Source organism: Lentinus tigrinus (genome assembly GCF_003813185.1).
Source record: "Lentinus tigrinus ALCF2SS1-7 unplaced genomic scaffold L226scaffold_1, whole genome shotgun sequence".
Taxonomy (NCBI): Eukaryota; Fungi; Basidiomycota; class Agaricomycetes; order Polyporales; family Polyporaceae; genus Lentinus; species Lentinus tigrinus.
In genome coordinates this window covers 972710-1000709 of record NW_027137910.1, presented here as the reverse complement: position 1 = coordinate 1000709, position 28000 = coordinate 972710, and the positions used below count along the sequence as shown (strand labels likewise).

The 28000-nt window shown below is 58.3% G+C and overlaps 13 protein-coding genes across 13 annotated transcripts; 10 read left to right on the top strand and 3 right to left on the bottom strand.

The window, feature by feature from the left end:
* Window positions 1-7: 7 nt before the first annotated feature.
* L226DRAFT_451695 (rhomboid-domain-containing protein) lies at window positions 8-1597 on the top strand (the record flags this gene model as incomplete). Its single annotated transcript, XM_067675029.1, has 10 exons — window positions 8-230; window positions 281-369; window positions 420-534; window positions 588-687; window positions 740-821; window positions 878-939; window positions 991-1181; window positions 1235-1249; window positions 1303-1479; window positions 1533-1597. 10 exons carry the CDS (start codon window positions 8-10, stop codon window positions 1595-1597), a joined length of 1119 nt encoding a protein of 372 aa, XP_067542475.1.
* A 545-nt stretch (window positions 1598-2142) lies between these two features.
* On the top strand, window positions 2143-5546 carry L226DRAFT_497081 (Cas1p-domain-containing protein). The gene is made up of 7 exons (XM_067677595.1): window positions 2143-2249; window positions 2312-2567; window positions 2624-2707; window positions 2769-3641; window positions 3694-3951; window positions 4004-4161; window positions 4213-5546. The coding sequence occupies exons 2-7, from the start codon at window positions 2456-2458 to the stop codon at window positions 5359-5361; spliced, it is 2634 nt and encodes an 877-aa protein (XP_067542474.1). The 5' UTR covers window positions 2143-2249; window positions 2312-2455; the 3' UTR covers window positions 5362-5546.
* A 542-nt stretch (window positions 5547-6088) lies between these two features.
* Window positions 6089-7686, top strand: L226DRAFT_497078 (uncharacterized protein). Its single transcript, XM_067677594.1, has 2 exons — window positions 6089-6538; window positions 6594-7686. The coding sequence occupies exons 1-2, from the start codon at window positions 6133-6135 to the stop codon at window positions 7421-7423; spliced, it is 1236 nt and encodes a 411-aa protein (XP_067542473.1). The 5' UTR covers window positions 6089-6132; the 3' UTR covers window positions 7424-7686.
* Window positions 7687-7896: 210 nt separating this feature from the next.
* On the top strand, window positions 7897-9707 carry L226DRAFT_450386 (uncharacterized protein; the record flags this gene model as incomplete). The annotated part of the gene is made up of 2 exons (XM_067674945.1): window positions 7897-8114; window positions 8177-9707. 2 exons carry the CDS (start codon window positions 7897-7899, stop codon window positions 9705-9707), a joined length of 1749 nt encoding a protein of 582 aa, XP_067542472.1.
* A 240-nt stretch (window positions 9708-9947) lies between these two features.
* Window positions 9948-11030, bottom strand: L226DRAFT_10805 (uncharacterized protein). The gene has a single exon (XM_067672098.1). It carries the CDS (start codon window positions 10738-10740, stop codon window positions 10189-10191), a length of 552 nt encoding a protein of 183 aa, XP_067542471.1. The 5' UTR covers window positions 10741-11030; the 3' UTR covers window positions 9948-10188.
* A 290-nt stretch (window positions 11031-11320) lies between these two features.
* On the top strand, window positions 11321-12179 carry L226DRAFT_451356 (uncharacterized protein; the record flags this gene model as incomplete). Its single annotated transcript, XM_067675008.1, has 5 exons — window positions 11321-11421; window positions 11488-11609; window positions 11672-11767; window positions 11841-11995; window positions 12054-12179. 5 exons carry the CDS (start codon window positions 11321-11323, stop codon window positions 12177-12179), a joined length of 600 nt encoding a protein of 199 aa, XP_067542470.1.
* A 468-nt stretch (window positions 12180-12647) lies between these two features.
* Window positions 12648-14138, top strand: L226DRAFT_497070 (uncharacterized protein). Its single transcript, XM_067677593.1, has 2 exons — window positions 12648-13384; window positions 13457-14138. Exons 1-2 carry the CDS (start codon window positions 12725-12727, stop codon window positions 13721-13723), a joined length of 927 nt encoding a protein of 308 aa, XP_067542469.1. The 5' UTR covers window positions 12648-12724; the 3' UTR covers window positions 13724-14138.
* A 172-nt stretch (window positions 14139-14310) lies between these two features.
* On the top strand, window positions 14311-16117 carry L226DRAFT_564544 (pectin lyase-like protein; the record flags this gene model as incomplete). Its single annotated transcript, XM_067683657.1, has 13 exons — window positions 14311-14454; window positions 14515-14620; window positions 14685-14809; window positions 14921-14932; window positions 15013-15083; window positions 15145-15171; window positions 15232-15274; window positions 15330-15349; window positions 15430-15457; window positions 15547-15713; window positions 15778-15810; window positions 15881-15889; window positions 15970-16117. The coding sequence occupies 13 exons, from the start codon at window positions 14311-14313 to the stop codon at window positions 16115-16117; spliced, it is 933 nt and encodes a 310-aa protein (XP_067542468.1).
* Window positions 16118-16579: 462 nt separating this feature from the next.
* Window positions 16580-18602, top strand: L226DRAFT_607123 (pectin lyase-like protein; the record flags this gene model as incomplete). Its single annotated transcript, XM_067685746.1, has 12 exons — window positions 16580-16726; window positions 16781-16886; window positions 16953-17077; window positions 17189-17200; window positions 17262-17332; window positions 17386-17412; window positions 17473-17515; window positions 17577-17596; window positions 17651-17678; window positions 17727-17929; window positions 18002-18010; window positions 18092-18602. 12 exons carry the CDS (start codon window positions 16580-16582, stop codon window positions 18237-18239), a joined length of 939 nt encoding a protein of 312 aa, XP_067542467.1. The 3' UTR covers window positions 18240-18602.
* An 82-nt stretch (window positions 18603-18684) lies between these two features.
* On the top strand, window positions 18685-20921 carry L226DRAFT_528124 (putative pectinesterase precursor). The gene is made up of 12 exons (XM_067679272.1): window positions 18685-18951; window positions 19041-19146; window positions 19252-19379; window positions 19616-19627; window positions 19697-19767; window positions 19843-19869; window positions 19953-19995; window positions 20067-20086; window positions 20148-20175; window positions 20243-20442; window positions 20517-20525; window positions 20599-20921. Exons 1-12 carry the CDS (start codon window positions 18808-18810, stop codon window positions 20750-20752), a joined length of 942 nt encoding a protein of 313 aa, XP_067542466.1. The 5' UTR covers window positions 18685-18807; the 3' UTR covers window positions 20753-20921.
* A 393-nt stretch (window positions 20922-21314) lies between these two features.
* On the bottom strand, window positions 21315-22775 carry L226DRAFT_541505 (DUF605-domain-containing protein; the record flags this gene model as incomplete). Its single annotated transcript, XM_067682064.1, has 3 exons — window positions 21315-22332; window positions 22391-22613; window positions 22670-22775. The coding sequence occupies 3 exons, from the start codon at window positions 22773-22775 to the stop codon at window positions 21315-21317; spliced, it is 1347 nt and encodes a 448-aa protein (XP_067542465.1).
* A 166-nt stretch (window positions 22776-22941) lies between these two features.
* L226DRAFT_475322 (NAD-P-binding protein) lies at window positions 22942-24350 on the top strand. Its single transcript, XM_067676662.1, has 6 exons — window positions 22942-23289; window positions 23347-23542; window positions 23599-23710; window positions 23774-23979; window positions 24036-24164; window positions 24223-24350. The coding sequence occupies exons 1-6, from the start codon at window positions 23070-23072 to the stop codon at window positions 24263-24265; spliced, it is 906 nt and encodes a 301-aa protein (XP_067542464.1). The 5' UTR covers window positions 22942-23069; the 3' UTR covers window positions 24266-24350.
* Window positions 24222-27704, bottom strand: L226DRAFT_475320 (uncharacterized protein). The gene is made up of 5 exons (XM_067676661.1): window positions 27672-27704; window positions 27442-27592; window positions 26683-27385; window positions 26116-26626; window positions 24222-26057 (listed from the first exon to the last, which is right to left on the bottom strand). Exons 2-5 carry the CDS (start codon window positions 27581-27583, stop codon window positions 24408-24410), a joined length of 3006 nt encoding a protein of 1001 aa, XP_067542463.1. The 5' UTR covers window positions 27584-27592; window positions 27672-27704; the 3' UTR covers window positions 24222-24407.
* Window positions 27705-28000: the final 296 nt, after the last annotated feature.

Below are 28000 nucleotides of genomic sequence, written 5' to 3'. Positions count from 1 at the left end.
ACACGGTATGAGGATATGGGTACGTTGCCATTCTCCTTGGCCCCGACGCGTGTGTGGCTCAGTCATCGCGGTAGACTACGCAGAAGAGCCATTCACGGTTCCTGCAAAAGCTCGCTCGGGGATGAATGAGCGGCCCAACATGATCAAGCGTTATTTCGGTCTCTACCCGCTAGCGCAGCGGATAGAGGACAAGAAGCGTGGTGTGGGCGTGCAGAGGTTTCCCATAGCATGTGCGTAATCCGATGCATCGATGCTGGTGTATGTCTGACAACCGTCACAGCATGGGCCTTGTGCGCAGTCATGCTCGGTATCCTGATCTATGAACTCGTAACAAATTCGAAGGCACAAGGGACACCGTTCTCACTCAAGGTACGCGGATACCCTGTCGCCCTTCCTTCAGGATGACTGAACTTCCCCAGCCTGCGGTTAACCCTATGCTGGGACCATCATCGTCAGCTCTCATTGAGCTTGGCGCGCGATTTCCACCATGTATGAAGAACGTCACCGACTTCCCCATCACGACGCCAGTAGCCTGTCAGTAGCGGCTGCTACCCCTCCACCGTACACTGTCTCACCCGTTTGTACAGGTCTAAACAACACTGCAAATCCTGCAACGGAACTATGCTCCCTTGAGGATATCTGCGCGTTCGGCGGGTTCCACAACGAGACACCCGACCAATGGTTCAGGTATGCGCGTTGCCGTTATACGCTGAAACAACTCAGCTGAGCTTGCTGTTAGGTTCATCACACCGATCTTCCTTCACGCTGGCCTCATCCACTTCTTGCTGAACATGCTGGCGCAGTGCACGGTATCTGCTCAGGTGAGATCATCAGCCCGTCCCTGGGTGCCTTGAACGCTTGCTGACCGAAGTTCCAGGTGGAGAGGGAGATGGGCACGCCTGCTTTCTTGATTCTGTACTTCGCCGCTGGGATCTTTGGGTATGTCTTGCTCAAGTTGCCTCTGTGCCGTGATTGACTCGACTCTTTCAGTAACGTGCTCGGTGGCAACTTCGCGCTCGTCGGCGCACCATCCGTTGGTGCAAGCGGTGCGATATTTGGAACAGTTGCGGTCGCGTGGGTGGACCTCTTTGCGCACTGGAGATACCAGTATCAGCCGGGGAAGAAGCTGGTGTTCATGATCATCGAGTTGATCATTGGTATCGCAATTGGCTTCATTCCTTGTACGTTCCCGTCATCCTCGAACTTTGTGGGATTTACTGACGCCGAGACATAGATGTGGATAACTTCGGTGCGTGTCGAGAGGGCTGTGACTAATTCGAAGTCAGACTGATGTTCTCTTAGCTCACCTCGGCGGTTTGCTTATGGGACTGCTTGTGGGCATGGCGCTCTATCCCATCATCAGCCCTTCCACTCGTCATCGGAGCATCATCATCGCTCTCCGAGTCATTGCGCTGCCCCTAATCATCGTCCTCTTCGTGGTGTTGATCCGCAACTTCTATACATCGGACCCATATGCAGGTGAGCTCGCCACCGTCACTATGTACTGGACCATGCACTCACATTGTGCAAAGCCTGCTCATGGTGTCGATACCTATCATGCATCCCGACCAGCTCTAACAACCACTGCAAGGGGTGAGTGCTTCCTGCGCATAGTGTCCTGAGTGTCATCTGACTGGATTGTGCTTGCTCTCTGCGACTCATCGCGAACATAGGACTGGTGAGTAACTGTTTAGTTCTATTCCACCTGTGAACATCGAGCTGACGAACACACATCCAGGTTACTCGACCGGCTCATCGAGCATCTGATCGTCTGGGACATCCTCCCGTCGGCATACGACCGGTCGTGCTTATTCGGAGTGCTATCGCATTGCTCTTGTATTCAATCTTGGACCCGCGGACTTTTTAGCATATATACATTACATTATGGCACACCTAAGTACAAGCTCATACGTTCTCTGTTTGAAATGTCATCCTGGGGATTCACAGGAGCTCCAATATCCACAACACAGCGTAACAACGTACTTCTCTTGTATTCATGACCGGTGTCATCTCACCGGCACAACAAAAGTGTCTACACAAGTCTTTGCTCGTCCGGCGAATGGCAGGGTCATTGACAGCTACACGGGCGTCTAGATTTCCTTGCTCGTCCGACTTGTCTGCGCATGACATGAATAAGGTTGACTTGTTACCGGCCTGTACCTGTGTTCTCGACTCTATACCCTCTGCACGCGACCAGTACGAGACACCTTCGACTGGATACCTATAACCAGCAAGACACACGCGTAGAGGTAAGCGCAGGGTGGAGCTCGCGAAGCACAACAGGCTGACGGAAATCACTCGCTCGGCGCAGTTTCTCTGTTTCTGCGGACACCCTGCACCTCCGCTCTTTGCCCACCCTCTCTCGGATACATTTGGGCCCACATATGTTTTGCCGACCATAGATCCGCCGCCGACCATCCAAATAACAAGACAGTAAACTCTCAGTCAAGACGTCATGCCTCCCAAGCGCTTCCACTTCTCTCTCAATCCTCTATGGCCGCACTACTTGTCATGGGCATGCGTGGGGATAGCGTTTATACTGGGACTGCTGCGTTATGGGTTTCTTGGTGCGTAATTCTTCTCATGTCAGTCTGAGGAGGTCGGTCTTTGACATCAAAGGTAGACCGCACCGACCCGCTACATTGCAATGCGTTGCTCACGGAGGGTCGATGGTTGGATGCGAAGTTCAAGAACTGGCAGCCAGATGGTGCGTGTACCATGCCTCTTGCCGTCTCGGACCGGATGTTGAGCCAAGTGCCGGGTCGTAGGTTGCATGATGTACCAGTATAAGCCCCAGGATGTCGCGACATGCATGAAGTCAAGACGCGTTGTCTTCGTCGGGGACTCTGTCACACGACAACTCTACTTTCAGTTCGCACACCTCGTCGACAAGAACCTGCCGTCAGGCCCGCCAGATGATGAGCACAAGCACATGGACTACACATACACCTCCGCCTCGGATATCCAGCTCATCTTCCACTGGGACCCTTTCATGAACTCCAGCCATACACAGTCCCTTCTGCACCCATCCCCACGCGCTCCTCCTTCGGAGCTGCCCGCTCTTCTGGTCATGGGCTCTGGCCTCTGGTACCTGCGCTACGCCGATTCCGGCGGTCTCCCCGCCTGGGAAGCTAAAGTGGAGTCTACGCTCGCTGCCCTCTCGCACGCCCCGCACCCGCTCGCAGACAACGTCGTGATTCTGCCCATTGAGGACGTCGTTCCCGCCAAGCTCTCGCGTGACCGCGCGGCGTCCATGCACGCTTCGGATATAGACGCGATGAACTCGGACCTCCTCCACCGCATCCAGCCGCCTGCCCTCCGCGACCCGTTCGCGTTCCTCCCTGGGCCCCCTCCCAGTGCTAGCCGCCCACAGGCGGGCCTTCCGGTGTCGCTGCCGCTGGTGTTCAACAAGATGCTGCACCCGTCGCAGACCGAGGATGGGCTGCACTTCTCTGACCTCGTCGTCAGCATGCAGGCGCAGGTGCTGTTGAATATGCGTTGCAATGACGTGCTGCCGAAGAGCTTCCCGATGGACAAGACGTGTTGTCGAGCGTACCCCTGGCCTGCGCCTTTGCATTTCCTCTTGCTTGCTGCCATAGTACTCTGGGGGCCTGTCAACTGGCTTCTCGCAAGACGGTTCAGTGCGTTCTACAACATGTTTGCTAGGTGGTCTCAGTGCTGATATTGCATCAGGTCCTCGTTCATCTGGCATGCCCCTCATCCGGGACGAGGAGGTCACCGGCCTCGTGATCAGCTTCTCTGCTGCCATCATATATCTGGCCGACCGTACTGGTTTCTGGTTGAAAGAGCAGAAGCAGTTCGACCCATGGACGTTCGCGTTCTTGATGCTGCTATCCCTTGCCGTCGGTCTGCTCACAGTTACCCGCGCGGACAAGGACCTCGGGTTCCTGAACAGGGAGCAGACCGATGAATGGAAGGGCTGGATGCAGAGTGAGTACCAACTAGTCGCTGTTAGGAACAAATCTGAGCACCTTTCTGACAGTTGCCATCTTGGTTTACCATTATACGGGCGCGTCGAAGATTTCAGGGATTTACAACCCCATCCGTGTGCTCGTGGCTTCATACCTATTCATGACCGGGTATGGACACACCACGTTCTATGTCAAGAAGGCAGACTTTGGCCTGCAGCGAGTAGCCCAAGTGAGTCTCTTTTCAGTGATCGCCTTCGTCCGCTGATTGTAGTCCCACTAGGTTATGATCCGCCTGAACCTACTCACGCTGGCGCTTGCTTACACCATGAATGCCGACTACCTCTTCTACTACTTCGCGCCATTGGTGTCCTTCTGGTACCTCATCATCTACGGCACCATGGCCATCGGCTCGCAGTACAACGAGCAAACTCCATTCCTTGTTGCCAAGATCTTCTTCTCGATGGCCGTAGTAACCTTCGTCATGAGCCAGCCGTGGATGATGGAGACTCTCTTTGAGTTCCTCGAGCGGTTCTGCAACATCCGCTGGTCTGCGCGGGAATGGAGGTTCCGCGTCAACCTCGACCTGTGGATCGTGTACTTCGGGATGTTCACCGCACTCGCAGTCATCAAGATCCGTGAGCACCGACTCACAGACCATCCTCGCTGGCACGTCGTTGTGAACTCCGCCGCTGCCATCTCTGCGGTTGTCCTCCTGTGGTTCTTTGCCTTCGAGCTGTCGCAGCCGGACAAGTTCGCGTACAATGCATGGCATCCGTACGTGTCGTTCCTCCCGATCGGCGCGTACGTCGTGCTCCGCAACGCAAATGCGGTTCTCCGCTCGGGGTCGTCGCGCATCTTCGCGTTCCTCGGCACCTGCTCCCTCGAGACGTTCATCATCCAGTACCACTTCTGGCTGGCAGGTGACACGAAAGGCATCCTCATAGTCATTCCCGGACGCCACTCGCGTCCTCTCAACCTGCTTCTCACCACCATCGTGTTCGTCTACGTGTCCCACCTCGTTGCGAAGGCCACCGGGGAAGTGACGAACTGGATATGCGGAAGCTCGAAGAGTCAGTCGTTGCCGACGACGTCGCAGCAAGCGAATGCTTCCTCTTCGAGAAGACAAGAACCGCCGCCGCCGCCTCCACAGTCCGAAGAAGTCCAGGAGGTGATCTTCATGGTCCCTCAGGAGGAGGATGGCGAGCTGCGGAAGGACCGCGAGGGCAACCCCCTACCGCGCGAGCCAGACACCCCAGCACGGCCGCAGCGGCGGTGGATAGATCGGTTGGCGGAAGGCTCGTCGCCACCGCCGTCTGCAGGCTTCAGGGTGTGGTATGGCGACTCCGAGTGGCAGCCTGGGCTGAAGACGAAACTGCTCATCGGTATGGGCGTGATGTGGATGCTAAACATCATGTGGCCACGACCGTAGATTCTGCTTGGACTATCGTAGAACGTTTACAGCTATTTTACTACTGATTCTTGACGGAGACGCGGACGCACACACGCACATCGTAATATACCAAAGCTGCTTGATTGTAACGATCTACAGGGGTAGAGTACATACATTATGATCTCGGTGCTACTATTCCCAGCCGTTTCTCGGGACACGACGACAAGCCTGTGCAAAGAGAGCAGTCAGCATTGATGTTCAACCATATGGTGACGGTAATGAACGTCAGTATTAGCATGGTAATGATCGTCAGTCCCCGTCCTCTAGACGGGGTCAGGACTTGACTCTATGTTATTCATCACACGCGAGGACAGGAAAGAGACTCACAGATGACAGCAAAAAGACAAGCACGACAAGAGCCCATGCGACCTGCGAGAATGGACGTGTCAGTGTCAAAGCGCATTCGGAAGACGAGAGCTCAGAAATTTGGGTATATGATTCTACGTTCATCAGCCCGTGGGCTTCGAAGTAGCGATTCATTTTTCTCTCGTCATCGCAAGCCAATGCAGAGAAAGAACGTACCTTCACGCTCTGTGTATAGGTGGTCAAAGGGGAGAAGAGAGACGCGACAACGGACAACGGACAGACAGCAGAAACGCGAAAAGTTTCGCTTTTAGGCGAGAGTCACGTGTAACCTTAGGGCAGGCTGACAGAAGGGCGCGTAGGCTTTCTTGGCGTGCCGGCGCCTCGCGTCTCCGTCTCGTCTCGTCTGCTCCGCCGTACTCACCTCCATCTTTGATCACCACCACTATGGCCAATGTGGTTACGCATCCTCACCTACAAGTTGGCTTTGGACCCAGCCCAGTCGGGCACTCACCTTCACCACTTGGCTTTGGATTTGGACTGCAACCATCCATGATGCAAGGCTGGCCTACGGCGCCGCACCCTCACGTCCAACCACCTGCATGGGGCATCACCCCGCAAGCCACACAACCACCCGTGAGGATGGGGAAGAGAAGACATGAGCCGGAGGAGGAGGATAGAGACGAGAGGATGGACAGGAGTCCGACGCCTGAGAGACCGAAGCGGGGCGTGCCCAAGCGTGCCCGCACCACGCCCGCCGCAGTCACCGCTGCTGGGAAGGACCAACACACGGCGAAGGAGAACAAGCCTCCAACACATGATGAGAGCGATGTCGACGTCGGTTTCCTGCTTGGTGAGCACAATCACTGACTTCTTCCGGGAGCTTGCAGTCTGATGGTTCCTACCAGCGAGTTTGCCTCCGCAATCATTGTTGCCACTGGTGACTTCGCTTCTTTCCGCACAACCTGCCCTCAAGCCCACCATTCTTTCACTCATTCCTCGCCCAACTCTCGACACCGCCTTGCAAGGACTTGCGAATTCAGCACAGAAGCTGAAGGACGCGTATCCCTACTCCAACTCACTCTTCTCACAACCCGGTTCTTCTTGGAACAACACCGGAGGTCTCGGCAGCAATAGAGCTGCATCATCCTTTTCCACTAGTTTCGGTTTCGGTGCGCGGCCTCTAGGAGGCAGTACATTCGGTTCGGCGTCTACGCAGCTTCCGGGCGGTGGCATGCGCGATGAATACATCGTCACTCGTCTCAAGCCACACATCGAAGAGTTTGTCGCTGCATGCATATCGTATCTTCCCTACTTCTCCTTTTCAACCACCTCGGAGTCCGAACCCACCATCTCTTCGAAGGCGCACACCACTCAGACGCACGCGGCCACGCTCCGTCAGCAGCACAAAGACAAGCTACACCCTATCGAGACATATGAATTCCTGGCCGCCCTCACCTCTCACATCCTCTCACAACCACCGCTCACGCAGGCGTCCCTTGCTGAACACCTTGCGAAACGGCTCCAGACGGAGTGGGAGGCTTGGGTCGATCGAGTGGACGAGTCCGTTAACCGTCACGGCGGTATGTTCGGACGGGACACTGTCTCCGTCTGGGAGCGTGGCCTAGACGAGTTCGCTCAAGCCAAGGAGCAGTGGCAGTTCATGAAAGGAGTCCGTGATCGCTGGGTCTTGAAGGTTGGATGGCTTGTCGGTCGGCAGCCCATGGAGACGCTTTGATGTGCTTTGAACACGCCCGGGTGGTCCGCATAGGTTATATGGTTATATGAACGCTCTATATTCGTAATGGTCTCCCTCTGCCCATCTCCTTCGCTTTTCGCACACAGGTTTCACGAGTGTTTGCATCGTTCGCTCCCTCTGCATGTAGTCGGCTGCTCCCATTGCTTACTTGCATTTGTATCATCGCAATCCCCTCGTTACGATATATAGCATGAATGACATGACAAGACTATTGGAATCGTTAGCAATTATGTATGTTCGGGAATTGTGCCTGCTTGTTGACGGCTGTTGCCCTTTGAGTCTGACAATCAAAGGCTTCGGATACTTCGGAGCGCCGGGCGAAGACGTGCACGTGGCGAATTTTGTAGCCGCAAGTAGACGCCGACAGCATACAGCACTCAACTACCGTGCTGTCCCGGCACCGACGACCTGCAGAGACTACGCCAGACCGAGCTTGGCTGGAATGCTCATGCATGCGCCATCATGCATCCTTGACCGCAAACTTGCCCTCTCTATCTCTTGCTTCGGTCTTCCAGGCGGCTGCTGGCAGGGCGTGGGCCAGGACTCGCCCGACGCGTGCCTACCATCGGAGCAGTCTTCGTACGGCGGGAGCATCCAGCACGGTGAGCACATCTGTTGGAGGTCATGACGTTGGAGGAGCAGTGGGCGGACCCTCGTCGTCACAAACACGGTGCGTGCTGCGTGACTCTGACATTGCGTTCAACCACCTCATGCCATGCCCCGGGCACACAGGGCGTCCCATGCATCCGTGTCCCTCCCTGACGCGTTGCCGCGCGTCCAACCTTCTCGTCCGGCTCTTGCGACGCATGCGCCTCGTCATCCCTCCGATAGTGCATCGTCGGACACGGCGGACAATCGCGGACGCACTTCCATACCCTCCCGGCCTCCGACGCGACGCGGAGTTACGTTCGTCGGTGTCGAAACCTTGTCGCCTCATGACTTTGAACATCCCCGCTCTCTCTCACCGGGCTCTCCTGCGTATGAGAGTGACCCGCCATGGGAGGACATACGGGCCTCCGTGCCGGCCGAATGCCTCCCCCACGCCGTCCCCTTCACGCCGCCGAAAGAGCCATCCGCACTTCCACATCCGTCGACGCAGCAGGAGCTGGTGCAGAACCTTGTGGACGCAATTACAGCCGACCCTCCCACCAGCCTTTCCCAGGCGCTGTCTTACCACGCGGCCCATCCCGCTCTCCACTCTACCGCCTCTTTCAATCTCCTCATCAGATATGCCGTCCGGTGTGCCAGCTTCGGGACGGTCGCAGACCTCCTCCGGCAGATGGTCCGCGACCGGCTACCGGGCAACACATACACACGGGTCCTCCGAGTGCGGGCCATGGTGCGGTCCGGACACTGGAGCACGGCGTGGATGGAGGAGACGGCGCGGCTGAGGGCGAATGGGCCGGGGATGCCATTACCGGTCTGGCTCGAGTTCTTCGGCTCTGTGAAACGGGGTGCGATCCTGCAGCGGGTGTCGAGGAACGACGGGCGCACGAAAGAGGACAGAGCAGAATTCCTGCAGAAACCAGATCCCACGGTGGCCGCAGCGCGGATGCATGCCCTTTTGCAGCATCGGCCGGTGGTGAGTGCAGACGAGTGGCAGGCCGTTCCCCCGCGCGTCATCCACGCACTGGTCCGGGCGCTGCTCGTCCAGGGTCAGCGGGCAGCGGCGATCGAGATGACGCGGCTGTACTTCGAGTCGCTCCCGCGCGAGCTGGACGAGGGCCTGCAGCAGGCGTGCCTCGCTATCATCCATCTCCACATGGACTCCGGGCGTGCACGTAATCTATCGGCGCACTTTTCAGCGCTCGAGACGCTCTTCGCTTTCCTCGACATGCATCATTGCTTCGAGCCGACCCCAACAACCGTCTTTCTGCTGCTCCGGACGCTCAAGTCGACGCGGCGGTGTGGAGAACGCGCAGACAAGCTCGTGTATTCTTTCGAGAGGCGCTGGGGTCCGAACATTCTTGACGATCGCGTGCGACGGCGTTGGGCTTCCCTGTGGGTGAAGCAAGGGAATCTCCACCGTGCGGCACGCATCGCCGCCATTCAAAGCGCGCTCGATATGCAAGAGACGGAATGGAGGGCCGAGACGGATGTCACTGGAGCGCAGGCGGGCAAAGGACGCACACGGCGACTAGGCTGGCTTGACGTGCCCACGGCCCCGCGAAAAGGCAAGGAGGGGTGGCATTGGCGACTGCTACGCCGCCGGATTTGGAGGGCACAGGTACGCCGTTCCAAGGAGCTTCGCTTGCACCGTTGATGGGGTGTGTGGCGGAAGGAGATCTGTGCGAGAGGGGCGCGTCTCTTGTAACGTAACATCTACAGGCTATAACTAATTGGTTTCCCCGTCCACGGCTGCGGCTGCAGTCGATTGACGATGCCCTCGGACGAGAGGAGTGGGCCATTGATGGCGCGGATCACTTGGGACGATCGTGTTGGCGAAGGAAAATGCGACCGAGGCGGCGTGGTTTGCGTAGCGTAAGTTGGAGCTTGTTCCCCTGGAGACGCGGCTGGACGCTCCCGAGCGAGGGCTCGAGCACTGGAGATTCGGAATGAGCACTTGTTGGACAGGGGGCAAGGCTGGATGGGTGCGTGAGCACGTCACTCTGCTCGTTTCGTGCGCTGATCCGCCGTCGGTCGCGAATATGTTGTCAAGGCCCCATTGAGCCCCGCGCAGGGCAGAAACGCGTGCGGGGGTGACAGCGCGAGCGTTGTAGCCGGGCGCCGAGGACGCTACGACGTTAGCGCGGCCCTAGTGGAACGAAAGTGCAACACTGTCTGGCTAAGTGGCCGTCCAAACGGGGGTGGTGCACGCGACGGACCCAGCAAATGCGCAGCTGGAGTCTCTGGGAAACAGGCTTGGAATTCAGGGCAAGAGCAAGATCTGTGGCAGGCATGGGAGGAATCGCCCGAGGAGATCCCGCAGGACGGCAACGGCCGGGGGGGCGCCTGTGGAGGGGCGGGCGTGGTTTGTGTCGAGCGTTGCCGGATTGGGGGAGCATGCGTGCGTGGATGGCAGATCCATCGCGGGATCTGGCGTGCGCCAAGTTCTGACGAGATTCCCGCTGGGCGGGCAATTTAGCAAGCAAATAGACTCGCCTCCTGCTCGAGGCTCGCTCCCACAGCCCTTCGCCGTGCCCCTCCCTCCAGAGGCCAGTGGCGCGCCCGCCCCCTCTACGCCCGCCTCGCCAGTGTCCAATCATCGCCCGCCTCGCCGCGTGCGGGGGCTGCCCACCAATGGGAGACGCCGCTCGGCGACCACAGAGGCCGCACAGGGCCGACGAAATCGGCATGTCGAGCAGGACGTCCCCCGATATATTGCCCCGCAGGCATGCGGAGAATCGCTACGCAGGTGCGTAAGGCTGAGGTCATGCTGTCCACAGAATTGGCCGGGATGTCTGCCCATCGTGCGTCTGTACGTCAGCCAGTCGCCTGTCTTCTTTCTCGTCCGTGTCGGCGTCGAGGAGGGCTGCATTGCATGCCGCCTCCCGCTGCGGTGCGCGCTGTCGTGCTCGCTGAGATTAGTGTTATGCCACGGATCTTCCGCCTGCCTTTTCCCAGATCCATCCACAATCTCCCCCACGTTCGGACCCCCGACCGGCGGCCCCAGCCATCAACTTCCCCGAAATCACCGGCGTCCTCCTCGAATTTCTCTGTCCGCTCCCTCTCTGCGACTGTCCGTAATTGCAAAGTCCGTGCTTGCTAATTTTCAGTTTTCGGCTCTAGTTCTGCAACTGTCAACGCCTCAAGCACCACAGGCACTGCCAGCTCGATCCAATGTGCGATCCTGCTCGAGTCCCCGCGCCTTCATAAGTCGTCCATCCACACAGAGGCCTAGGTGTGTCCATCCACTCCTCGCAAACCACCTCGCCAATGTCTCAGCAGAAGTTCCCAGTGCCTCCCGCGGACAAGTTCCTCGGCCTCTCCACCACCAGCGTCGGCTGCGGCCCGGGAGGTGGTACGCCTATGATCGCGTCAGTCCACACTCAGCGACGATCGTGTGCGCCGCTTCTCGCACTCACCCTCTCTTGGCATCGCAGGCGCGTCGCACTCGTCGACTATAGGGGGCAGATCGTTTTCTGCACCTATGTCTTCCCCACCAACCCCGTGACCGATTACCGCACGAGCACCACTGGCATACAGGCTTCTGACCTTCGCGAGGGTGCGTTTGATCGACCCCGCTTCCATTGCCCTGCCGCTCACCCCGCGACACATCCCGAGCAGAGAACACGATGCCCTGGAAGGAAGTCCAGCAACGCGTAGCCCAGCTCATCGCGGGCAAGATCATCGTTGGTCACACGCTCTGGCAAGATTTGTCAGGTTAGCCCTCTTGCGCGTCGGTCTGCGTGCTTCGTCGAGACTTGTACTCATTCGTTCTCGCCCGTCTCGTCAGTGCTCGGCATCCGCCACCCCGCTGTGGCGACTCGGGACGTTGCGCTGTACCAGCCCTTCCGCAATGCGCTTCGGTCCCCGAACCATGTCGTTGGCCTTCAGACCCTCATGTGGCACCTCATGCGCCGTCGGGTGCAGGAGAACCACGTCTGCCCGGTGCGTCTAAGCCCGCTTCGTTCTCGCGGAACAGATGTGCTGAGAAAGTGCCGGACAGCTTGAGAATGCGCGTGCGTCGCTGGACCTCTACCGTTCGCATTCGAACGAATGGGAGGGGGCGGTTGCGATTGGCCAGTGGCCTTCACACCTTCCCCCGAGCACGTTCTCCCGGTGCTATCAGTGAGCGCCGAGCTTGTTGCGCGTTGTGCCATCGTAACGACGCAGATCTGACGCGTTATTGGCTCGTAGTGTCCCTCGTCACGACAGCTGCTTTATGGGGTTGTCGCACACTCGCTCTTCAACAGGGCGGGGTGGTCTGTGCCGGGCTATTCTATCGCTATATAGTCAAGTAATGGACTCCAGCTCGTGTCTGGGTGAGGACGGTTAGACCGTATCTGTACATAGCTCTGTAATCGCCTGTCAGGTATTGATGCTTTGGACTGGCCGCACTAGTGGCGTCCTGCTCCGTTGTCCTAAGTGATGCTGCATGCGCCCGGAATTGAAGAGGGAGTGCGGCGGAGAAGAGAGGAGGGCTCAACGTGATCATCCTGCGTGAACTTTATGGCTGCCATTACGGGGTTAGGCCGCCACCGGCACATGGGAGGCGCGTGCGGGGTGACAGCGGCGTCAAGCGTTGGTCCATCCATACACGGCAACTACCACTGGCCATGGCTTCCTGAGCCTCCAGTGCGAGACTCGAGTGCGAGTAGTGCTCCCACCCGACCCGCGATGCCGTCGCCCTCTCCGTCCACGACCGCCCCTCTGTCCCCGCGCCCAACGACTGCTGCCCTCGCCACCCCCCACGATGCCGTCTTGGCCGACCTCCAGCTGCAGGGCCCATCCGAGCGCAGTGTTCGCCCGGCTGCGCCAACGCTAAGCGTGCTCCCAACCGTCGCTTCCACAGAACACAGTCACCGCATCGAGCGCACGCCCAGTCCGTCCGCGGGCGCCCGCTCTGCGTCGTCCACCCCAGGGCCCGCGTCCCACGAGCCTCTCCTCGACCCTTTCTCTGGGAACGTCGCTGGCGTCATGCTCCCCAGACGCACCTCGGAACGTGAACGTGATGCGGCCCCGTCGCAGTTCGACCAGCGCAGGGACGACCTCTGGTCCGGGCTCGCCACCATCCGCGAGCTCCAGAGCGAGGTCGCGAGCATGCACGTCCAGATGGAGGGCATCGGCCTCAACGACCCCCGCGGCGGCAAGCGCGCCCCCGGCGTCGCTGGCCGCGTCCACTCTGACACGATCCCGGTCGGCGACGAGTGGAACGAGCCCGAAGGGGCCGCTGACGCCGTCGAGGAGCAACGTAAGCGGGCCCGGGACGCGGAATTCACGAACCTTGCCGAGACGTTCAAAGGGCGACGGGAGGCCATCGACGCTATCATGAATAAGGTTCACTCGTCTTATGCTGTCCTCGGCTGCAGTTTCCGTGCGCTGACCATTCGTTTCCCTTCATTTCCGCAGCTTGGCGAGCTATCGGACTCGCTGACACAGTTCCATGCCCTCCACACCCCAGTCATGGACCTCGGCACCAGTCGCACCAACACCAAGGACTCCATGCCGCTCTCGCCGGACCTCGCAAACGCAACCTCCCCCAGCACCGCAGCGTCTCCATCTCCAGAATTGCCACCGGCGCTTCCCAAATTCATTCTCAGCGAGCCTGACAAGCGCGTCCTCCATGAGAGCCCCGTCGCTGGTCCCGGAGAGCTCCCCCACGCTTCCCCCGCATAACAGCGCATTCTCAGACTAGCACTCCGTTCACACGTTTGCCCACACCGTCGCCCTTCATCCAAGGTGCATATGTTGCTGCATATTGATAGCCGTCCGTGCTCTTTTGTTCAATCAGAAGCTGATCCTCCTCGCCTCGCACCTCGTCTGCAGCCCTGTGTTACATCATAGCTGTACTGTGTCCCCCTGTTGCATGTTCTCCAAACTCACGACGCCGTCGGTCCTTCCCGAGCATCGTCCGTCACCATGGTCGCGTGATCATGCCCAGGACACTTCTGGCAAGTCTCCATGAGGTGATGTGCGTGAGATGTGTGGATTCAGGGAGGGATGGGTAGGTACCGAACGTGCAATCTCCGAGCGGACCGCCATTCACAGTCACGACTAGCTGAACGTCCTTCTTTTGCCGGTTAGAACGCGCTCTGGTGACCATTCCGGGCGAACTTCGCTGCTAAAGCGGTTCGACCTGAGCTTGTTCAGCATCTCGCATGACTTGGGACGGTCCGCTATGCGTGCAGCAGACGGCTCTGGCTCGTCCTGCGCAGCAACGATATAAGGTGCTCCAGAATGCGAGGTGTCTGGCACCCCGCAACATGTTCTCGCGCGCCATCTTGCTGTCCATCTGCCTCTTCACGGGTGCGTTTGCGCTCAGCTCACCGCCGGCAGGAGCAATCACCGTAGGCACGGGCGGCAAATATGCCACATTGTCTGCTGCTCTCAAGGACACTTCTAGCTCGGTAGGTTCCAATGGAATATTTGCATGGAATTCCCAGACTGTATTGACAGCTGCGCGCTAGGTGTACTACGTCTTCCCCGGAACGTACACCGACACTGCGATCATCTCACGCGCAAATGTCCGAGTGTACGGACAGACCAACACACCGAGCTCATACTCCGGAAACAGTGCGTTGTCCTACTGTCTCCGCCGTCGCCGGATATTGACCCTTTTTGCATGGTTCTCACTCAGCTGTGACCATTACGAATAACATTCCGGCGTCTCAGGCTGGCTCCAACGACGCAAGCGGAACCGTGCAAGTCCACGCCACGAATGTGTCACTCTACAATATAAACATCGCCAACACGTATGGGAAGGTAGGCGGCGTTGTTGCGCGCGTGATCGCGCCCATTGTCCCCAGAGTCACCGCAGGTCTGATTAACGTCTATTGAAATGTGATCGCATGGCTTTTGCCGGGTGCTCTGCAGACCGTCGACCAGGTACGTCAACAGTCAGGGCAGGGGTTTTTGGCCAGGGCGGGATTACGTACTCATCCAGATATGTCGCCACATTGTTTTAGGCGCAGGCGATTGCGCTCAGCGTGCAGGACGGTCAGTTTGGCGCATACGGCTGCAAGATCCTTGGTGACCAGTGAGTGGAATTGGCAGTCTATACGCCGAACGTGCTTTTGATGGTACATCATGTGTGTCAGGGATACACTGCTTGCGAATGTCGGAGCGTGAGCATCCCTGCACCCTCTGGACGTTTGTGTTCCACTTAACGGGAATGGTCGCTTCAGTCAGTACTACGCGAACAGTTGGATTGAAGGCGCGGTTGATTTTGTACGTCTAAATGCCGTACAGCGCGGACCCTCGTACTCACGCAGTGTCTCTCTAGATATTTGGCATGAGAGCCTCGTCAGTGTCGCGCGTTTTCGCAACACTCAGAGCTTCCTGGACAGCCGCTCACGCAAAGAAATTCTGACACTGCCTCGCAGCATATGGATCACTCGCTCGGTTATCAACGTACGTCCCGGATTCTGCTAGGGCCTTCCTCTTCGTGGCGCGGAGGCTGCCAGCATGATCAATGCTCACACTGTTGCGCGCGTCCGCAGACGATTGGAAACGGGTATATTACCGCCTCTGGCCGCTCGAGCGATGACGCGTTCTGGTATGTTATCGACAACTCGACCGTCCAGGGGACCGGGACGGCCTACTTGGGCCGCCCCTGGCGCGACTACGCCCGTGTCGTGTTTCAGAGGTCGACGTTGGGGAGTAACGTGTGAGTCGCCGTTGTTATTTCCAAGCCCTCACACGTACTATGGTCTGAACAATTTCTTTTGCAGCCCTGCGGCTGGATGGTCTGTGTGGGGCTCCAGGTACGTCTCGAGCAATCTCGCGGATGGGCTAGCTGCGAACTGACACGACGTAATGCATATGCGATGACAGCGACCCTCAGTGCGTAGTGATGTGGAGTTGGGGTAATTGAGCTAGACGACGTGTTTTGCTAACCTTGTCTCTCTCTTTGATCTGGGCAGGACGGACCACGTCACTTTCGCAGAATACGCGAACACTGGGCCAGGGGCGTCGGGGACTCGTGCGAGCTTCAGCACGAAGCTGTCCGCTCCCGTCTCGATCACGACGGTGCTCAACTCGACGAGCTGGATTGATCCCGCGTTCTTGTAACGTGCCTCGTTGGGTTGGGACGATCTAATGTCAGAACGATATATTGGACTCGGATTGCCGTTGGTGTTCGCTTGCGGCTATCCGTGATAATATATGCCCACTTGAACGATGAAGAACACGCCAAGTGCGACTCGGAGGCTAGTCATTCCGAACGTCGCGCTCCTGCCAGCATGGCCTGCACCCGGGTGCGTTTCGAGCAAGTGCCGGGAACAGGCGGGCGGGCCTTGCAGGATGCTACATGCGCAGATTATAGCTCCCCGGCCCGTGTTATGAAGTCACGTTCTCGCCATGCAACACGGGGTGGATGTTGGGCAATGCTGCTGACGAAGTTCGCAGGACTCACCAGACGTTCCGCATGACGAAGCGGCCCGTCCAACGGCCTGAGAGGGACAACATGCAGTAGCTACCAGCGCTATATATGCCTGGCTGTGGTCGACACGCAAGTCGGGCTAACCTCGGGCGATGTTCGCGCGTTTGCAAGTACTGATTTTTTGCTCCTTCGTGGGCTCCCTCGCGCTTCATGCACCTCCGAAAGGGGCCATTACCGTTGGAGGCAGCAAGGGTCAATATGCGAATCTGTCTGCAGCGCTCGTAGATGATTCTAGTTTGGTGAGCTCGTACTGGTTCCGGACTACTGGTTGGGAATTAACCATACCGAGGCAGATATATTTCGTTTATCCCGGGACATACACCGACACGGCCATTATCACTCGCGAAAATGTCCGAATATATGGGCAGACACCGCTCCCGGACACGTACATGGGCAACAGTCAGCCGTTCCACCGCCTCCGATGTGCCCGAGATAACATTGCGACTGATCGCTCACCGTGGGCAGCCGTGACTATCACGAACAACATCCCCGCGTCGGTCGCGGGTTCAAACGACGCTAGCGGGACTGTGCAGGTTCACGCGACCAACGTCTCGTTGTACAATCTGAATATTGCCAACACTTACGGCAAGGTACGGCCCCACGCTTAGCATCTTCTGGGACGGCGTCCTGAGCTATCCGAGTCGATGGAGAACAAGGCTGAGACTAACATATTGGTCCTCCTCCGACCGGGTCGTCTATAGCCCGTGGACCAGGTGCGCGCCTTTGCCTTTTCTAGAGTGGTTTTACGTATTGATGAACTCAATTTCGCTGCAGGCGCAGGCCATCGCGCTCAGCGTCCAAGGGGGCCAGTTCGGAGGTTACGGGTTGAAGATTTCCGGCGACCAGTTGAGCACCATCTAGACTTGGCGGCCGCAGTGGACTCATGCTGACATGGCAGGGATACTCTTCTTGCCAACGTGGGAGCGTGAGTATGAACGGTGTTTCTTTACTCTGAAATAGAACTCTGAACCGTCTGGACCATCAGGCAATACTATGCAAATAGTCGGATCGAAGGAGCAGTGGACTTCGTGCGTGCTATCTCCATTGCCACGCTGTTTTCTGGAAGAAGACTGAGCCTGTTCGGATCAGATCTTCGGGCAGCATGCTTCGTTCGTCCTCGTAGTTGCATTCTGACATAACCACTGCCTGAGGCTGCGTGATAGGATGTGGATCACCCGCTCTACCATCCATGTGCGTACCTTTTACACCTCCGTCGCCATATATGCTCACTCCAAACAGACCATCCGGGATGGAAACATCACCGCGTCCGGCCGTGGAAGCGACGATGGGTTCTGGTATGTCATAGACAGATCAGTCGTCCAGGGCAACGGCACGCAGACATACCTCGGCCGACCTTGGGGAGACTACGCACGCGTGGTGTACCAGTACTGCTATCTTGGGAACGGCGTCCCCGCAGTAGGATGGCAGTCGTGGCATCCCGAGTGAGTTCCCGTACTCCACTTGAGTTTCTGCGAGAGGCGAGTAACTGACGGCGGTACCACAACTGTCCACAGTGATCCACGGTGAGCCGATCTCCCTCTTCGTTGCTTTGTCCGATACGATTTGATGGGATGCTCATCGCCCTTGGCATACGTACGCTACAGCATCGACCACGTAACCTTCGCTGAGTATGCGAACACAGGGCCCGGTGCGTTCGGCAGGCGCGCGAACTTCAGCACCCACCTCTCCGCCCCAATTTCCATCCACACTGTCCTCAACTCCACAGATTGGATAGATCCCGTCTTCCTCTGACGTTGTCGCACGTGTTGGGGGTCGACCCGACTGGCTATCAAAATACTCGGCGTCCAGTGCCAACGTGTTTGCGTTGCGTCATTGCGTACCTCGGTCGACTGTCTGTTCCTGTCAACGGGGAAGCTCGCCGATGCTTGCCCGATTGGTATACGCCGGTACCTATTATCCAGGAGCGCGCATATGTCTCGGCTTCAACGCACCCAGTGTAATGGATGACATGACCGAAGTCTATACCATCGCTGCGCAGGCGTTGTGCAACGCTCCTTGCGTGTCCTGTAACCGTGCGCCCCGTCTAGCCCATCGACGGCTCCATGCCAAGCTTCGAAAACCCCGATGCATCACTAGTCGCTCTCGGTGCATCCCAGGCTCTGAGGTACCGAGCGTGCTACCTCCGCGCGGGCCGCCGCTTTGAATTGCGAGCAGCCCGGTCGAACTCTACACGGTCTTCTCCCGACGTCTGACCTGACACGTCCGCAAGCGGAACTCATGACACCCTCGGCCTGCCTCCCGCGAGACCCTATAAACGTCCGATGCGAGCCCTCACTGGCGTCGTACGCGCGCCCCGAGGATGAAGTTCTGTACACTCGGTCTGCTCTTGACTTGCGCGACTTACGCCGTCGCCTTGAACGCGCCCCCTCCGGGCGCGATCACGGTCGGAGCCGCTGGCCATTACGCTAACCTATCAGCTGCGCTCAAAGACACGTCCAGTCTGGTGAGTTCAAGTTGCCAAGCCACTTACTGGCATATTATGACACACGCCCGAACACCACTGACGCAATCCCTTCCGACGCGCATGGGCAGGTGTACTTTGTGTTCGCTGGGACATACGTCGACACTGCCGTCATAACGCGGCCCAACGTGCGAGTGTACGGGCAGACCGACGTGCCCGACTCATACAGCGGAAACAGTACGTCTTCGCTTCGCCCGGATCGCGAGCTACTGGCACTGCATGGTACTAAGTACTTACCACTGTGTGCTACTGTGTGAACCCACGATCGCGCTCCACCCGCAGCGGTGACGATCACGAACAACGTCCCCGCGTCCGCGGTCCAGAACAACAACGACAAGAGCGGCACCGTGCAAGTGCACGCCACCAACGTCTCCCTGTACAATCTGAACATCGCGAACACGTATGGAAAGGTGCGCCGCCGCCTCAGCTGTCTGCTACCTGTGTGCCAAGGCCTGGCCTGGGCCCCAACTCGGCGCACTCGAGCGCATCATATCGCCGCGCCCGCAGTCCCTCTCGCCTCAAGGCCTCAAGGTCCGCACGAGGGGAGACTCTGAGAGCCTTCATATGTGCTGCGGTGCGATACATGCATTATCCATCCTTTACTGACTCGGACGGCTTTTCCGCATTTGCTGCGGGCCAAATATAGCCCGTCGAACAGGCGAGTCTAATCTTAAACCTGCTCGAGCAGAGTTGCGCACTTACGTACCTCCTTGACATCCCGTGGCAGGCCCAAGCCATTGCGCTCAGTGTCCAGGCCGGGTCCTTTGGAGCGTACGGCCTCAAGATCACAGGCGACCAGTGCGTGCAGTTCTTCACTCGGTGTTGTTTCTGCGCGCTCCGTCGGCTGATAATCCTACCTGGGGGTATGTTTAGAGACACGCTCCTTGCGAACGTTGGAACGTACGTATGACCACGGACTCCTCGTATGGAATGACATCACTGACTCCGCAGCGTGTTGCTTCTCCCTCGTTTGGGGTTGGCAGGCAGTACTATGCGAATAGCTGGATCGAGGGCGCAGTAGACTTTGTGAGTACTAGGAATCTCATGGTAGTTCGGTGTCATCGTGTATGGTCATTCATACTTCCTCTCCGCATCAGATATTTGGTCAGAAAGCCTCGTAAGTCTTCGAGCCCATGGCTGGTCCCGCCGCAGACTTACCCCGGCGTTGTCCCACGCAGCATCTGGATCACTCGCTCGGTCATCAACGTACGCACACCCCGCAGCGAAACAAGCGATATCCCCATAACCTTCTCCTTCTCTTCCCCTTGATCAGACCATTGGAGACGGGTTCATAACCGCGTCTGGGCGCTCGACCGACGACGCGTTCTGGTACGTGGTGGACAACTCCACAGTCCAAGGCAGCGGCAGTGCGTTCCTCGGCCGTCCGTGGGGAGACCACGCCCGCGTGGTATTCCAGTTCTGCACCCTCGGAGCCAACGTCCGTCCCGCAGGGTGGTCTGTGTGGAACGCCGAGTAAGCCAAGTTCCCCCTTGAAAGCTTTGCACAAAGACCGCGTTGGAGCTGAACTGACTCGGGACTTTGAGCAGCGATACCAGGTAACCATTCTTACGATCCCATGTCTCCTTCGGCTTGCTGATGAACTTGGCCTCTGCTGTGGGCTGCCAACAGGACCTCGAACGTCACCTTCGCCGAGTTTGCGAATACAGGGCCTGGTGCTGGCTCTCCCGGAACGCGCGCGAACTTCAGCACGCAGCTGTCCAGCCCAATATCTATGCAGACGGCGTTGCCCGACACGAACTGGATCGACGAGGAGTTCCTCTGAGCTTCGCGAGCTGGGAGAGACGGTAGACTCAGGAGACGCGCAGATTACGTCACAGTGTACGAGACGTCTGCCAACACCTTCCGGCAAATGCCGAACGATCTCGCAGGCCACGATCTCGTGTAAGCGCTCACAACGAAGAACGCAACGCAGCGCATCTCGGGCGGGGTTCTAGTCAGGGCTGCAGCGATGCCGACGAGCGCACAGTCGAGGCCGACTAGCTCCGTCGCTCGTGGCCTCTGACTGAAGCCAATCTCGCCCCGCGGCAGGATCACCGAGCGTGAGTGTGCGGCGTCGCGCTGGGAACATCTGCAGGCTAGCCGTCCAGACGCGAGATTACGATCCGACCCGACCCGCGCGACGGCCCTCGCATGGATCATGGGCCACCCCACCCGGCCAGGTCAATTATGGGGTAGCACCGTACGCTAGAACACCGAGATCATCTCACACACGTTACCACGCACATATGAATCTACAACGCACAACACAGCCAACACTAAACTCTCGCGAGCCCATCGGACGCTCTCGGAATAAGGGAACACCCGCCCCCGTCCGAGCGCGCGGCTCAGCCCCCGAGCAGCCGCAGAGCCTCCCGGAGCTCTTTCACCGCCTGCTCCCGGTCCTCGTAGTCCAGCGACGAGATCGCGAACTTGCAGTGCTTCTGCGCTTGGGAGATTATGTGCGGCGTTAGCTGCGGTGGCATCATCGTGACCGTCGCTGTCGCCGGGTCCAGAGGGTTCCCTGGCGGGACGCCCTGTACGTATGCCGGTGGATAGGATCGGCTTGGCGACGATGCCAAAGGCCGTGGTGGACGCGTGGGGGAAGCTCGAGGTGGGGGAGATACGATCCCGTAGTTAATGCCAGATTGGGCTTGTTCGAATGGAGGCGCAGATGGGCCAGGATGTGGCGGCATCGAGAACGGATCCTCGTCTGCGCGCATGGCACCAGGGGTCTCCTGGCCGCCCACCACGGATGAGGTGAAGCGAACGGACTTGGAGGCTGACGCGGGAGGCGTCGTTGCCTCATCAATTTCGTCCTCGGTCTTGCCCTCGAGCTCTCCGCTTACGGAGGGCTTGGGCACGGGCTCACTGCCGGATGGGCCGGGACCGGGCGATACGGCATCATCGAGAGTGAAGCCTGGAGTACCAGGGGTTGCAGCGGTGCTCCAGCTTCCCGGACTCTGAGGGGGTTGGGGCGGCGCGAGCCCTGCGGGAAGGTACGCGCCAAACTGCTCTGTGGGTGTGAGCCCTGTGAGCTGAGGTGGCGGGGGAGTTGACCGCGTGATAGACGGCGGAGATGGGGCGCCAGGAAGGGATGATGAAGCGGATGGGGGTGTTGTGGGCGGGGCGACGACTACGTCGGGCAGGTCGGGGGCTGCGGCAGGAGATTCTTCAGCTGCGGATCCTGCAGGAGGGGTGGGCTTGCGCCCTTCCCGGATGGCCTTGGAGATGTCTGCTGCCCTCCATTTAGCGTACTTGATCTTTTCCTCGATAGAAGGCAGGTCGATGGCGGCTTTATCAGAGTCGAAGGTGCGCATGATCTCGAGGAAGTTGGCGGCAGCGAGGAACTTTCGTGCAGTGTTCCTACGTGCACCGTGACGTGTTGGCGATGCGCGTAGAGACTAGTAGTATGCTCACGCACCTTGTGATGTTCCCAGTCCTGTCCTCATTGTCTGCTCCGGCAAAGACACGGAGAGCAAAGTTCTCAACATAGGCTGCGCTCGCAGGTTCGTCATGCACGGCGTCGTTGGGTCCCAGGTCGGTCTTCATGCGCTCGAGCAGGCCGAGCAGGTCAAACAAGAAGCGCCTTGCGGCCGAGTCCTTGAGTTTGAGCGCGATGCCCTGCTGGGCAGCATAGTATGCACCTGGTGGACGACGATATTAGAGTGGCGCACATGGGGGGCTGTGCGGGGACACGTACACCAGTAGGAGATGACGGGGTCATTCTTCTGCAGCTCGTCTGCGCGCTGGAGGTAGGCTGTGATCGCCTTGAGCTCTGGAGGGATGGGCGGGAGAGAGAGCACCATGTTCGCCTCGTCGCCGCGCGTAGAAGACAATCGCGAATCGAGATCATTCTCCGCGGGCGAACGCGCACCCCCCAGACGCCCGTGATGTCACCCTTGCCAAAGATGGAAGGAGACCTGCCTGTTCGGGCGCCGACGCGTCGTCCGTGGCTCTTGCCTTCGCTACTCACTCCAGTCTGATCCTCGCATGACGACCTGCGTTCTCTCTTCTGACGTCACCTTGGACAAGGTCATGCTATATCACCCACACCCCCGCTCGATGCGTCGGCATCTCTTTCACTCACAAAACCGCGCACGATGGCACCCAACGTCCCAGAGCAGTACAAGAAGGGCTGGAAGCCGCCTTTCCAGCAGCAGGAGGTTGCCCCCGGCCAGCAGCGCAAACTTGACCCGCTCCCGCTCGACGATATCACCGCGGACGGCAAGCCCTACAAGCCTGCTGGCAAGCTCGAGGGCAGGAAAGCGATTATCACCGGTGCGGACAGTGGTATCGGGCGCAGCGTCGCTCTCCTCTTTGGTGAGTATATGCGCCTCATCATGCATAACATCGTGACTTATGACGGGTACTGTCTAGCACTCGAAGGCGCGGACCTCACGCTTACCTACCTTCCGGGTGAGAAGAAGGACGCAGCCGATATGGTCGACCTCATTAAGAAGAAGACGAACAACGCACGCAAAATCCAGACGCTCGAGTACGACCTGAGGAAGGAGGAGGCATGCCAGCAACTCATAAAAAAGCACCTGGAGTTCCATGGCAAGCTCGACGCTATGTATGCGCCCTTCGCGTGTAGTTTCATGCGTTTTTGAGGCTGACGGTCCTGCGCAGCGTCCTCAACCACGGTACACAAAACGCGAACGAGTATCTTCCCAGCCTACCCACGGAGCAGTGGCATGAGACCTTCGATACCAATATCCACTCGTTCTTCTACATCTGCAAGGTGTGCTGCTCTGAGAGGCGCTTCCACATGCGAACTCGACGTCTGATCAAGTAATCCATGCAGGCCGCCATCCCGCATCTCGAGCAGGGTTCCACCATCGTTTTCGACGCGTCCATCAACATGGCCGTCGGTCACCCTGAGCTCATCGACTACACTGCTACCAAGGGTGCCATGATTGGCTTCATGCGTGCCCTGAGCAATCAGATCATCGGCGACAAGGGCATCCGCTGCAATGCTGTCGCACCAGGCCCCATCTGGACGCCTCTCATGTGCGTGCCCGAATACACATATGCTACGACGCTCATGCTGACGTCTGTTCGTATAGTCCTGCGACCATGACCGAAGAGTCGATCAAGAAATTCGGTGTGACAGTTCCCATGGGCCGTGCGGGCCAGCCCGTCGAAGTCGCAACCGCGTTCGTCTACCTCACCTCGGCCGACTCGAGCTACATAGGGTATGCGACAAATCGTCAACCGTATCTACGAGCACGCGAAACTGATGCTTCTGTTTAGCGGGCAAGTCATCCACGTTAACGGAGGTGTGGTCATCGAGTGAACCTCTCCACGCACTACGAAGCAGTAGATCATACAAGTTGTATACTATCATCACGTTGTAGCCATACATTCACGTCCATGTCATGATAGATCCAAAATCAAGTACCCCAAAGTTCTGGTGACATCGGGAAGGAAGCGAGCATTCATGCATACGCCGCGCCTGTATCACGAGAGTGCTTCAGGCGTTCCTCGAATGCAGCGATACGCCCCTTGACTACAGAGCACTCGGACTCGCCCATCTTGCGCAGTGCGTGTGTCGGTCGCAGGGTCATCCTCACAGCTGTCGCCGATAGCGAAGGCGGGACCGTCTCAGACCGTTCGTAAGCTGGTCGCCAACGTGCAGAGTGAGAGTGTTCGGCGTTCCCAGAGTCGTCCAGAGTGCGGGCGGGGGTGGTGGGCAGAGAATGACAAGCAGATGAACGTGACAGGGTCGACCCCGGACCCGAGGAGCCGGACAGGCGCGAGAGTCGAATGGCTTCTAGAGCGGAGACCGACGTAGGTATGTCAGAGAGCTGCGAGGGTCCTGAACCGTGACGGGAAGGCGGCTGGGGGAGTTGACGCGACGGCCGTAGCTGGGAGCCCGAGCTCGAGCTCGAGATGCTGCTGGACGCGGAGATGGGGGGAGACGCGCTAAGGACAGTGTCGGCGATGCTCTCGATGCGGGAGTGTGACGCGGACACGGAAAGCGTGCTGGGGCAGGCCGACGATCCCAGCCGAGGGGTATCGCCCTCGTCTTCGTCTTCGCCTTGAGCGTACTCTACAACGTCAACCTCGTCGTGAGTGAGAATGTCGACGTCCGTGCGGCTGCCGGCGGCCTCGCGAATGTGTCTTGGCCCACGAACACTGGCAGGCAGATCGTAACGCATGTCGCTGCGTCGCCAAAGAGGACCCTGCTCCTCACGGCGACGTCGGGCAGACTGCCTGAGCATGGCGAGGCTCTTGCCGGCCGGCGCGTCTGCTTCGTTGTCGTCTCTAGCCCCGTCCCGCGAGGAGGCTTCTTCGACACACGGGTCCGAGTCGCGGCCGCGAGGGTTCAAGTGTGCAAGACCGGTATTGGAATCAACCTGAGGGAAGGGTCGTGAATCGAGCTGCGCCGTTCCGACGATGAGGTCGACCTCCTCATCCGAATCAGCGTCGTCGTCGAGTTCCAAATTGCCCAGGATGCGCGTGGGCGGGTCGACAAGGTCATGCTCCTGGCCGCCGCCAGCTGAGGAGGATACGGAGTCGACCGATGAGGCGGCGGAAAACATACTTGAGTCCGACTCCGAGGTGCCGGTGGAAGACATGGAGAGGTCGCCGTCGAGTTCCTCGGCGTCCCCGTCGTCCGAGGTGGATTCAGTGGATTGGAACTGCTCCTGGTCAGAGTCGCGGCGCGTCGACGACATACAAAGAGGCGTGTTCAGAGGTATCCTGCGAGCCCTGGACTTCGACGATGGCACGTCATCTGGAGACGTGGAGGGAACTGCTGCAGGGTATTTCGCCGTGGCCAGAGAGGGGACATCGGAGTATCGACCGCCCTGGGTGATAGTAGACGGGACATTGAGGAGCGATGAAGAGTCGCAGCGGGACAGGGAGTCATGCGCTTGAAGTTGTTCGTAGGGTATCAGACGGGTGTATGCGCCATCGCGAGACAGCAGGGGTTCGCTCGGGGTTGGATCCACGGAGAGAAAATTGATGATCCGGACAGGGAGAGTGACGTGCACGTCTGGTATCAGCGCACCCGCGCTGACGGTGACGCGGATGGTGTACTCGACCTCGACAAGGCGCGAACGCGGGATCGAGAGCGCCTCTGGCTGATGATGCAGGGACATGGTGTCAGAGGCGTCGAAGTGAGGCGAATGTGTGACGTACCGGGATGAGGATCCAATGAGAGAATTGTGCTTCTTGACCAGGCGAAACACCCGTCCACCACCCTTGTGCACTTGCATGCCCCTTCGCGACAGAGTGGCTCCGCTCCAACAACTCCTCGGCCACGACCTTGTGGGTGGTTGCAGTCTGACACGCATCCGGATCGATGGACATGCGATTACCGGGGTCCAGTTGGGGCTTGGGCTTGAACAACGTCGTCGTCCGTACAAGCGTCAAAGTCACGCTCTTGATGGTCTTCTTGGTCTCATTTGTGATCCAGATGCGGACACAACAGCGCTGTCCAGCAATCCAGGTCATACGGTGCAGGGTTGCCGTAAGCTTCAGCTTGTTGCCGCCACCGATGACAGAGAGACTCTTGGCGGTTGATGCTTGGATAGGTCGCGGAGCATTGGCGAGGACAACCGAAGGGTTCATTCGGGGCCATACTTCGCAGTCACGATAGAAGTGAGCGATGGAGCGTTTTCCAGTCTTCGAGTCCTTGACTTTGACCGAGCTGGTACTAGTGTCAGTAATCTACCGCCCAGCGCGGGATGGCAGCAGGGTCCTCACATCATGGCGATGTAGCGGATGGTGACACCCGATTGGATCGTCGCAGCGCCTTTCGCAGAGCCGCAGCTGTCGTCGATGGGAAGGTGCATGGCGAACGGCAGAACATGCACGCCTTCCATAGCTCTCGAGAAGCCTTCTGAGTCCGGAGGGGAGTCATAGACTCCCGTATATGCGTCGGTGATGGCAGAAAGCGGGCTTGCGCGCTGGTAGAACGTGTGGTGATCGCGCTCGCCGGGGATGCACTCGAACCCGATCACGCGCACTTTGCCCTCCGCGAGCAACACATGGGCTTCCTTCTTCTGTCGTTTGCGAACGCGTAGCTTGATGCTACCGCGCATATAGCCGCCTTCGATGAAGCAGTCGCTCTCCAAGACGATGTCCACCTCGACACGGGCACGAGTTTTGGCTTGTTCGAGTGACACCGCATGCTTTCGGCGTTCGTGCTTATCTAGGACGGAATCGTTCACGGAGAGGACTGTCGCGCCGGGCTTCAGTCGCGAATGTGAGTTGCCCAGGAGCGACTTGAGCTCTGCTGCATTGCGCGAAGAAGAGACGCCGAAGCTGAAGAGGGAGTCGTGCCGGCTGAATCCGCTATCGTTAGCCGCAACCTCGCGTCTGTGTGACGTTGATGACAACGTCGAGGGATGGCGCGAAGCATGATCGTCCGTGGCAGCGCGCCTGGTGTCAGCCGCGTCAGAAAGGACTGGCCGTCGTTTGTTCAGTGTTATGCATCCCTGATGATATGATGTTGCAACATACCACGTGCTGCAGTGGCCGGAGATACTGGCACGGCCGCCTGGGAAGGTCTTCCTCTAGAAGAGGTCGGCCGCCTAGGAGAATGCCGCGAAACTCCCATATCGCGACTAGATACGTCGACCCCAAGACCTATCAGTTCGGACATTTTGAAGTTCTGAAGCGATGGAAGGGAATGTGTACAGGAGCTAGATGAATCAGTGAACAGCATGAAGAGTCGTGGCGGAGAGGCTGACCTGGTACTTTGTGATCGAGGCCGGCTGACTGAAGCGCATATAGCTACATAGAGCAATGCCGCCCAACCCACTGTTTCCCCTCCTTGCCTTTGTAAATGAAAGAACGAGCCTGAAGTCGAAAGTGACGTCCTAAATTTACCTGAGTCGTTCATTGATGCTTGCTTCAGACTGTATGCAGGTGCGAAAGCATCAAAGCGCACAATTGTCGCATGCTAAGAATCAACATCATACCAGGCTGGAGAATAGAGCTGGTGACAGTGATAGTCGTAATCATGGTTGAGGGAGACAAACCCTGACAAACCGTCCTTCCGCAAGGCACGGTGGCGGTA

Coding starts and splice junctions, on each gene's coding strand:
- L226DRAFT_497081 (XM_067677595.1), top strand. CDS start 2,456: ATGCCTCCCAAGCGCTTCCACTTCTCTCTCAATCCTCTATGGCCGCAC. Junction 2,568..2,623: donor GCTGCGTTATGGGTTTCTTG/GTGCGTAATTCT, acceptor CATCAAAGGTAG/ACCGCACCGACCCGCTACAT. Junction 3,952..4,003: donor ATGGAAGGGCTGGATGCAGA/GTGAGTACCAAC, acceptor CCTTTCTGACAG/TTGCCATCTTGGTTTACCAT.
- L226DRAFT_497078 (XM_067677594.1), top strand. CDS start 6,133: ATGGCCAATGTGGTTACGCATCCTCACCTACAAGTTGGCTTTGGACCC. Junction 6,539..6,593: donor CGACGTCGGTTTCCTGCTTG/GTGAGCACAATC, acceptor GGTTCCTACCAG/CGAGTTTGCCTCCGCAATCA.
- L226DRAFT_10805 (XM_067672098.1), bottom strand. CDS start 10,740: ATGCCGATTTCGTCGGCCCTGTGCGGCCTCTGTGGTCGCCGAGCGGCG.
- L226DRAFT_497070 (XM_067677593.1), top strand. CDS start 12,725: ATGCCGTCGCCCTCTCCGTCCACGACCGCCCCTCTGTCCCCGCGCCCA. Junction 13,385..13,456: donor TCGACGCTATCATGAATAAG/GTTCACTCGTCT, acceptor TCATTTCCGCAG/CTTGGCGAGCTATCGGACTC.
- L226DRAFT_528124 (XM_067679272.1), top strand. CDS start 18,808: ATGAAGTTCTGTACACTCGGTCTGCTCTTGACTTGCGCGACTTACGCC. Junction 19,147..19,251: donor CGACTCATACAGCGGAAACA/GTACGTCTTCGC, acceptor CTCCACCCGCAG/CGGTGACGATCACGAACAAC. Junction 20,176..20,242: donor TCACTCGCTCGGTCATCAAC/GTACGCACACCC, acceptor CCCCTTGATCAG/ACCATTGGAGACGGGTTCAT.
- L226DRAFT_475322 (XM_067676662.1), top strand. CDS start 23,070: ATGGCACCCAACGTCCCAGAGCAGTACAAGAAGGGCTGGAAGCCGCCT. Junction 23,980..24,035: donor CCCATCTGGACGCCTCTCAT/GTGCGTGCCCGA, acceptor CTGTTCGTATAG/TCCTGCGACCATGACCGAAG. Junction 24,165..24,222: donor GCCGACTCGAGCTACATAGG/GTATGCGACAAA, acceptor GCTTCTGTTTAG/CGGGCAAGTCATCCACGTTA.
- L226DRAFT_475320 (XM_067676661.1), bottom strand. CDS start 27,583: ATGTCCGAACTGATAGGTCTTGGGGTCGACGTATCTAGTCGCGATATG. Junction 26,627..26,682: donor ATCCGCTACATCGCCATGAT/GTGAGGACCCTG, acceptor CACTAGTACCAG/CTCGGTCAAAGTCAAGGACT. Junction 26,058..26,115: donor CTCATTGGATCCTCATCCCG/GTACGTCACACA, acceptor CTGCATCATCAG/CCAGAGGCGCTCTCGATCCC.